This window comes from Protopterus annectens, chromosome 16.part0 (assembly GCF_019279795.1).
Source record: "Protopterus annectens isolate FY-2018-M chromosome 16.part0, PAN1.0, whole genome shotgun sequence".
Taxonomy (NCBI): Eukaryota; Metazoa; Chordata; order Ceratodontiformes; family Protopteridae; genus Protopterus; species Protopterus annectens.
The window spans coordinates 576,088,772-576,098,754 of record NC_056750.1 but is presented as its reverse complement, the minus strand read 5'-3'; the positions used below and the strand labels follow the sequence as shown (position 1 = coordinate 576,098,754).

Genomic DNA, 9,983 nt, shown 5'->3' with positions numbered 1-9,983 from the left:
TTGGAAGCAAGGCCAGCTAGCATTTTTATTAGTTGCAGAATGGTTGCATGCATTTAGGGGATCATTTCTGCAAGATCACTAGGGTCCTTATGTGCAGGTTTCTGTGGGAATTGTAAAGCTTTTCACATTGGTCTTAACTTTTAGAAGCTGTCAAAATGTATCATTGTACACATGTATGCCAGTAAACCAAGGGATATTATGAATGCTTTATTTAAATATACCACCCATTGTAAAGAAGTTACATTTAAGACTTTAGTTAAGTGGAGATTGTATCTCCTTATGGGAAGGAATCCTTCAAAGAATTGCTTGACTGCTGGAGCGGAGTAATCCCCTAAATCGATGGGACCACCTGACTGGTTGCATGGTTTAATTAGATTACTACATATAGTAAGTGTTATTGGATGTTCTCAATCTGAGAAAGTCTCCTTTGCTGAGACAAAAGTGGTTACAATGTATATTTTTTATTTTTATTAAATAAAATGTATTGTCTATGTCACTTTTTTTAATTGTTTTGTATCAAGTGATTTCTTTTGATTTTACTACTTGACTGTGAGCATGTTTCATTCAGAGAAATTTCTAGATAGTATAGTAGAACTGGTAGTACAGTACCATTTCACTTATGGAGTAAAGTTCTCTCCAGAAACCATCCTTACCATCAGATCAATAAATCAAGACTTAAACATTGCTCCTTTGATAAAGTCATGTACTAACAACTTACAGGCAGCATTAAAGCGGTTCCTGGAGGTCCTGGTACACCATCAGTTCCAGGCAATCCTGGTCTTCCAGGTAGACCCTACAAAAGAAGAAATAAATGATTAACCCTTTAACTCAATTAGAGTAACATAATCTGAATATGCCAGATCCAAGTACTTTTTTTTTTTTACTTTTGCCAGCAGTAACAAAACATGAGCTTGCATGTTTGTAAATTAATTTTTGCTAATCTAATCTTTTTCTGCAGATGCCTCCCCACAGAACTCAGTTGCAGCATTTTAGTGTAAAGCAGAACAGTGGGTTAGTTATTTTTTTCCAGTAGTTTAATTCAGAATAGTCATTAGTAAGACAAATGCATAATGAAAATAAGACTGCATGCTGTTGCACTCCTAGTTCAAACACAGTGAATTAAATATTCTCACTTCAAAATGGCTCAGCAATCAGACTATCCAATTATATTGTTGTACAATTCTTGCATCATTTTCAAGAAAGCCGTGCTAGTCATGTGCTTTCATTTTAAATGCAATAGTCTGCCATCACATATAATGCTGTATATAAGTATTAGTGAAGGCTCACCAATTTACTTGAAGTACAGTGCATGAAAAATTGATTACATTCAGAAGCAGTATGTGGTCTTACAGGTTCATATGTGTATGCTAGGCTAATGACCAGTAGGGCTCTTATAAGCCTAGCCGTATAACCCAAATGTGACCCACAAGTTTAATTTAGATAGCGGTGATTTAGTAACTACCTCCATCAAAGACATAGGAGCCAGACCAGGGTGAATATCCAAATACCCATCCACTAGTCCAAGTTGCCCTTAAATAGGGATAGGAAGGAACCCTGCATCACATGGGTAGGAAGCCTGGTCTCAAGAATGGGAATTCTCTGAGAAGCATATCTGTCTCTTCCACTTTCTCCCCACTTTGTAAATTCTTTGTTTCCACAAATAGAAAAAGTTAACTTGGGACAAAGAGGCTTATCAGAATAATAAAGCCTATCCAGTCAGTAACAACAGTATTGTTAAAGACAGTGCTGCCCAATTAGTTGGTGTGCAGTCAACTAATGAGAATATTCAATCTGCTGACATTCCCAACATTTTATATGAAGTGGATTTTCCTTCACTTCCAAAGGTCTGAAAGACTCACTTTGTTGACTTCTGTGTTGATGGGAGAAAATGGAATAGAAAATAATAATGAAGGGTATTTTATGATGGTCCCACGACTGACTGCACCTTTACGTCATATGGAATCAAAAGGTAATTCAAGGGCAGATGGAGAGGTAGAGGCCAAAATCATGGACAAGGATGTTGTAAGCGCACATAAATTCCAGATGTCTGATTTTCATTTTTTCTCTCTCTAAATGATCATCATATTATTGTTCTCCAAAATAAATTTTCTTTATTCCTACATGCAGAGCAGATCATGCAAATGTTTTGATTGAACTAAGATTATTCACCAGAAAACTGAACTTACGATATATTATGGCTGACTTAACTGATTACCATCCTAGAAATGAGCATGTATGAAAAAGAGTTTGATTAACTCTTATTTGATATTGACTTTAAAAACTTTTGTTGATGCATACGATAAAGAAATAGGCTTTTACTTAATGAAGAAAAAAGATGCTAGTACATCATCACTGATCAAGAAAGGTCTGCATTACATGAACATAAAATCCATATCACCAAAGCAGACAATGGAAGTGGTGTAGTTATCATAGACTGTGATACTTACATTTCTAAGCTTAATAAACATTTAGCTGATGATACCTGATTTCAAGTTTATTGATTGCTGCTTATTTGATTTGTTACATCAGTGATACATTGATTTTAATACATATAGATATTTAAAAGTTGATCATCCTCAAATAAGAAAAAAAAATCTGTTTCTCCAAAATTCATAAAAAATAGTGAAAATCCACAATGTAGGCCAACTGTAGCTGCTCCAGCAGGTAAAACAGAATGCTTGTTGATTTATTTAGATAAAATCTTATAACCCCATAGTGCAAAAGAACACATTTTATCATAAGGATTTGTGGGCCTTTTGGACTTTCTTAGAAAATACTTTTTCTAGTACTGAAACTGTTATAGTTACACTTGATGTGGATTTTTTATATATTTGCATTGTGTGAGACATTGGTATAGAGTTTGTGAGATCATATTTAAACAAATTCACTACATTTAGTAATAGCTAAGTCAAGGCAATATGCCAATTTTTGGATCTGATTTTGACTAAAACATTTTATATTTCAGGTTACCATATGCCAACAAATAAAAGATATTGCTGTAGGTTTGATGTTGGTCCCAATGTTCACCAGTCTTGTTATGAGTTGGTGGGGAATGATTTCTTACTTTCCATGGAATTATTTTTGTTTGTTTCATTTTACAGAAGATATATTTACGATTTGTTTTTTATCTGCAGTGGTTCTGAAATGAATGTAGATAATTTTATCAAGACTTTAAATAGTTTTACTTACTTCTTATCATTTTCTTTAGGTGACAAAAGCAATGTGATGAATTTTTTAGACCTTCAAATTACCATCAATCAGGAGATGAAATGTTTTCACAGTAAAATCTATAGAAAGAAAACTTTTATAAACAATTATTTGCATTTTAAAAGTTTCCATTCTACTTTCATGAAATGCAACACCATTAGAGGTCAGTTTATCAAATGAAGTAGAATAATTGATACTCATTTTGTTTTCCTGGAAGAGGTTATGTTTTTTAAATACTTTTTGAGAAGAGAGGTTACTATGGTGAAAAAAATTATAAAAACATAAGTGATATCACCATTAGCAGGAGTAGTAGGATGTTCTGTAGTCCTAGAATCAGTATACTTAGATACAAAATCAGGCAAACTCCTACTCGGCCTATTTACAAGCTGGAAGTCTTCTAGTTGGCTCGAGGCTAGGTAGGTATCCTATGGTACACCAGTACAATCCCCAGATCTCGTTTGCCACGTCAACGAGTTCAGTTGTGCTTCTCTTTGGCTCTGGCTAAGTTTTGAATTTTCTTAAATTTATTCGAAAATTTTTGGACTGTTTTAGTCAAAAACTGTTATTGTATCATTGTTTATTCACAGTTAGCGTAGTTTGCAATTTAGAATAGCTGGTACTTATTATTGTGCCATTTCGTCTTTTGGCTTCTTAGTATTGGTATCCTGTGTGCTGGTTTTTCATGTTTCTTAATAGCCTTAATATTGTATGCGCCTTTTGCACTCTGTTGGACTGTGTGTTGTTAGTAGGCATAAGTCAAGTTTGTTGCGGATTCCTGGTTGTTTAATTTGTTACCGTTGTTAACAGAACGAGGTTCTGTTTTATTCCTTAGTCATAAGTGAGTTTTTTGCGGATTCTTGCTTGTTTCATTGGTTACTGTTGTAACAGAACTAGGTTCTGTTTCCCTTGTTTAGCATTCCTGTTTGAGTGTGTGAACTTCTCTGCTTACTGTAACTCTCTAGGTCTGTTTTAGTTAGAAGACCTAGTTTCTCCATTTCTCTTTCTGCCCGGGCTAGGCCCATTTAAGTTAGAGGACCTAGTCCTCGTGGTGTCTTTCTCTTTCCTGCATGGCTAGGCCCATTTAATTTAGAGGACCTACTCCTCCTTCTCCCTTTTCTCTCTGTGTGTGTGTGTGTGTGTGTGTGTGTGTGTGTGTGTGTGTGTGTGTGTGTGTGTGTGTGTGTGTGTGTGTGGATGTGTGTGTGTGTGTCTGCTCATCTCTGTGAGAATGTCAAAAGAAAGTAAGGACCATAAGCCATCTGGCTTTAAGAAATGTATTAAATGCTCACAGAAGATGTCCATAATGGATGGCCACAGTAACTGCATTTACTGTTTGGGAGCCATCCATTTACAGGAAACTTGCTTATTTTGCCATTCTTTCAGTGCTAGGGTGTTGCAAGAAAGAAAAAATAAGCTCATCCTAAAACGTCTTCTTAAACCTTCCTTTGAGGAAGATCTGGCTAGCTCTTCCTCCTCTTCTAAATCTACAAAGGAAAAGTCTAAGTCCTCTAAGAGGCCCTCTCCGGCACCAACTGGTGTCTTGGAGCCACCTCTTAAAGTCACTAAATCGGACAAGTCCACTGTTTCATCGGCTCCACAGAGCTCGGTGCCGATTGAGAGTACAGGGTGACTCCTCCTTCAGAGGAAGAGGAGGAAATGGCAGACGTCGCTCTAGAGGCAGGGGCGGTCCGCAGAACCAGGGAGGTCGCAATTCCTCTTGGGGCCGGCATTACCAGTGCTCCTGATGTGGGGCCCAACTGTACTTCTCTGGGGCCGGTCAGGGGTCGTGTTTCTTTGTATACAGAAGCCTGGCTGGGTATCACTCAAGACAAGTGGGTACAAAGAATTAATACCAGGGGTTATGTCATACCCTTTTCTCTTCCACCTTTTGTTCCCAAGAGGATCCCAGATGTTCCACCCAATCACAGAGATCAGGCAACTGTGGAGGTCAACAAGTTGCTGTCAAAAAGAGTCATCCAAACCATGCCAGCAGACCAAATAGGATCCGGAACTTACTCCAGATTCTTTTTAGTGCCAAAACGTACAGGGGACTGGAGGCCCATTTTGGACCTCAGCAGATTGAACGAATCAGTAAAGAAGGACATGTTCTGGATTGTGACACTGCAGTCTATCCTCCCGTTGTTAGGGAAAGACAGTTGGATGTGCTCAATAGATCTCCAAGATGCCTACTACCACATAAAAATGGACAGGGTGTCAAGGAGTCATCTACGCTTCCGACTGGGAGCCAGTCATTACCAGTTTCATGCTCTGCCCTTTGTTCTCACCACAGCCCTCAGGGTGTTCACCAAGTATATGGCGGTTGTGTCAGCTCACCTGAGACGTCAAGGATTCCAGGTGTTTCCGTATTATCTGGACGAATGGCTCTTGACCACCCCCACCAGGCATCTACTCCTTCAGACCAGGGACGCTACCATTCAGCTTTGTACCCAGCTGGGAAAGTCTATAAATTGGGAAAAATCTGCCTTATTGCCCTCTCAATCTGTGATTTCTATAGGTGTAGAGATAGAAACAGTAGACATGTTGGCTTGTCTTCCTGTAGAAAGGGCACAGAATCTGGTTCTCCAAATTCAATGTCTTCTCCCTTTACAAAAGTTCAAAGCTGAGACTATTCTGCAGCTTCTAGAGACCATGGCTTCCACCATATTAATAGTGCCACTAGCCAGACTACACATGAGGATTCTTCAGTGGCTCCTGTCATCCCAATGGTCCTTTCAGCATCTTCCATTATCTCAACACATTCTGCTGACAGACTCTTGCAAGAAGGACCTCCTTTGGTGGACTCTACCCAATCAGTTAACCATGGGCACTTCATTTGTTCCTCACCAGCCCGTTGTCACTGTGACCACAGATGCCTCACAGATAGGGTGGGGGGAGGGATTATCTACGCAGGACTGTCCAAGGCACATGGCAAGATCATGAGGCTCACCTGCATATCAACATTTTTGAGATGAGGGTGGTGCTCCTGGCACTGCAAGCAATTCACGACTTTCTGCCTCTGGGGACTATTGCAATACAATCAGACAACATGTCAGTAGTATGGTATATCAACAAACAGGGTGGCACCAGATCTTACCCACTCTGTCGAGAGGCCATGTGAGTTTGGAAATGGGTGCTATCTTCCCAGCGTTTTCTGGTGGCAACACACATTCCAGGGACTACCAGCTATCAAGCTCAGCTGGGCAATCCTGATGCCTCATGAGTGGTCTCTGAAACGGGAAACAGCGGACCACATTTTCCGCAGATGGGAACAGCCTTGCTGTGACCTCTTTGCCAGCCCAATCAATGCCAAATGCAGCAGCTACTTCTCCCTCATCCCCCCTCCGGGGGGGGTCACCGAGAGATGCAATTGTTCACGATTGGCCCCTGGGTCTCCTGTATGCTTTTCCTCCCTTCCCTCTCATTCCCAAGGTTATTCAGAAAGTGAAGTGGCTGGGAAGCAAACTTATCCTCATTGCTCCTCCTTGGATTCTAGACACATTTCCAGACTTGTTGAATCACATGTCAGGTTCACTTCACTCCTCCTTACATACCCTCAATTTGACAGCGTGGCTGCTCCAGTTCCATCCCTAGTCAGGCTTCACGACTTCTCACCCTCCATGACTCATACCCTTACGTCTTCTCATAAACCTTTCACTAGGAGACTATATTCCAGTAAATGGAGAAGATTCTTTATCTGGGCGGAGAAAATGAATGTTGACCCTTATACTGCCTCCATTCCAGTGGTTTTAGAGTTCCTGTCTGAGCTTTTTTACCAGGGATCTGTGGCTGCCACTATCAGAGTTCAATTGGCAGTGATTTCAAATTTTCATCTATGCTTTCAAGATTCTAATCTTATGTCACATAGGCGGTGCAAAACTTTCCTTAAAGGTGCCACTTTGTTAAGACCCCCCTTTCAAGAACCTGTAGCCTCATGGGATTTAAATTTTGTGTTATCCAAATTAACTTCTCCACCCTTTGAGCTTTCTCATTCCTCCCCTTTGAAATTCCTGTCTTGGAAGATTTTGTGTCTGGTGGTTATCACGTTAGCCAGATGGGTGTCAGAGTTACAAGTACTGTCTGTGAAACCCGCTTACCTGATTTTTCACAAAGACAGGGTGTCCCTTCGTACTAATCCTTCCTTTGTCCCCAAGGTCTGTTCCCATGTCACTTTGAATTAATCCATAGAACTTCCAGTGTTCTTTCCAAATCATTCCAATGCAGCTGAATACAGGTATCATCAGCTGCATGTCCATAGACAATTACGTTTTTATTTGCACCGGACTAAGGTAATCAGGAAATCAGATCAATTATTTATTTCCTTCTCCGAATCCAAGTCAGGCTTACCAGTTTCCAAAGTTGGATTTCTAGTTGTAAAGCTTACATTTACAACTCTGAGGGTAGACCATTACCCTTTAAAATCAAGGCTCACTCTTCCAGATCTCAGTCTACCTCTGCAGGCTTTCATGCCAGGGTCCCATTTGATAATATTTGTGTAGCAGCAATGTGGGCTACCCCTCACACTTTTATCACTCACTACAAATTGGATTTAACCTCCAGGGGTAGAGCATCATTTGGTTACACGGTACTCAGGGGTATTTTTCCTTGAGCCACCCAAGAAAAAGGTGCTAGGGACACTGTCCCATATGTAAGAATGAAGGTGAGATAGGACTACAGAACATAAAGAAGTTATGTACTCACCATAACGTTCCATGTTTGTAGTCCAGCTCACCCTTCATTCTTACGAACTCACCCTTCTACCCCCATCCTGGAAGTACCTGGAGACAGAAAAATATTATTATCTTTATTTATGGAGACCTTTTAGTATTGGCTTCTTTTGTATTTTTGTTTTTATCTCTCCTAGTTAGCAGCAAACAAAATCTGGGGATTGTACTGGTGCACCATGGGATACCTTCCTAGCCTCGAGTCAACTAAAAGACTTCCAGCTTGTAAACAGGCCGAGTCAGAGCCGAGGATCGGCTCCGATCCCATATGTAAGAATGAAGGGTGAGATGGACTACAAACATGGAACATTATGGTGAGTACATAACTTCTTTTTTCATCTTATTTTGTTTGCCTGATTTTATATCTAAGTATACCAATTCTAGAAGTAACAGTTTTTGTAAAACTTTTCATAGTCTCATCAGCCTGGGTGCTGACAGTACTAGAAATATAATTTCTGATAACTGGAAAATAGTCTTAGGGAGTTGGGATTTGGTTAAACAATGGGTGAAGCCCCTAAATTTATATATAAAAGACCTTTAATTTAAAAAGATGTTTTGAAAAATCTATGAGACCAATCTGTTAAAAATGGGACTTTTGGTACTTACATGTGCAAAGATTATAAAATATGTAGCTTTATTAACAATGGACATTGTGCGGTGTTGCAACATACAAGTGATGAAATATATAACAACAGAATATTTTACTGTAAATCTTTTGGGGTGGTGAATTTGACAATTTGTATTTCCCTTGAGGGCTTCTTTGTGGGTAAAACCACTAGAATGCTCTAACAGGGGACAAATAAGCAAAAATTGGCTATACAGAAAAGTGATTTAACTAATGGATTAGCCAAACATAAAATAAGTTATAGAGATTTTAAAAACTTTGTATTTTTTCTTACAGATCAAGTAACAACCAATTTTAATATTTGAGATAAAAGTAATATTTTAGAAGTACATGAGGTTAAAGAAAAATTTGTTTAGCTGCCAATAAATTTCCTGGTTTAAATGAATCAATTAACATCAACTGGATTTTAAAGGCAAAAAGTATTTAAACTATACCTCTGAAATGTAATATTTATTTATTTGGTAAAATGTACTACTTAAACATTGTAACAGTCTTTTTAGACATTCTGTTTCTTTAATTATTATGGAATGGGAGGGTCAGCTGATGTCACAAAACTAATGGCTTTAAATACAGACAAGACACACTTTTGTAAATAGTTCTAAAGAAGTTTTTTGTGATAATAAATGACCAAAAGTGCTAAACTATTTTGATTAGTTCACTGGATTTTCTTTTAAAGTGCTTTTCTTTTGTAATTGTTTAATTGTTACACTTCAGCGTTCACTGTGATTATTATTTTTTTTAACTGTAAAGTCCCCTGGACAGAAAATAATACTTAAGGGTAGAAAGCAATTTATGTTTAGGGGTGGGAAAGGAGTTTTGGATTAGGAACAAAGCAAAAAATTTAGGATTAGAGAATAAGAGAGGTGTTTTAGCATCAGGGAATGAGGACTCGAGTTAGGGACGGGGGGGAGTTTTAGGGTCAGATGCAGGGTTCTGACAGGGCTACGCAGTTTTCTAGGGTCAGGTTGGAGAAGTGCTTTGTATTTCACTAGGAAAGGGCAAGGACATAGGGCACTTGCCATGCAGAGCAAGTGACAATCAGCAATCGATCCACAAGCTAATAGCACATTTTATTTATTTATTTATTTAACATTTGTTTACTGGGAAAGTCCGACTGGGAACAAAGCCAATTTTCAAAGGAGGCCCAGGGAGAAACACTCCAGGCACATGTCTCTGTAATGTGGGAGGAAACTGGAGCACCCGGAGGAAACCCACATGAACGCTTGGAGGACATGCAGACTCCAGACAGAAGGCATCTCAGCTGAGAATCGAACCGGAGAACCTCTTGCTGTGAGGTGAGAATGCAACTGCTGCACCACTGCATCATTACAGTGAACACATTATCACTTGTTGCAGTTTTCTTGCCAAAGCTCCTGTTTCATATCAACTGTGGTTAAGAATCTTGCCTTCCCCAGCATTTCTGTGATTTT

The 9,983-nt window shown here is 39.1% G+C and overlaps 1 protein-coding gene across 2 annotated transcripts in view; it reads right to left on the bottom strand.

Annotated features, from left to right (window-relative positions):
• COL5A1 (collagen type V alpha 1 chain) overlaps nt 1-9,983 on the bottom strand; it is a 1,013,097-nt gene that overhangs the window by 416,377 nt on the left and 586,737 nt on the right. For both annotated transcript variants that reach the window (XM_044058757.1, XM_044058756.1), the window contains exon 12: nt 719-793. In XM_044058757.1, coding sequence (XP_043914692.1) covers nt 719-793 — 75 coding nt within the window. The remainder of the gene's footprint in view (nt 1-718; nt 794-9,983) is intronic.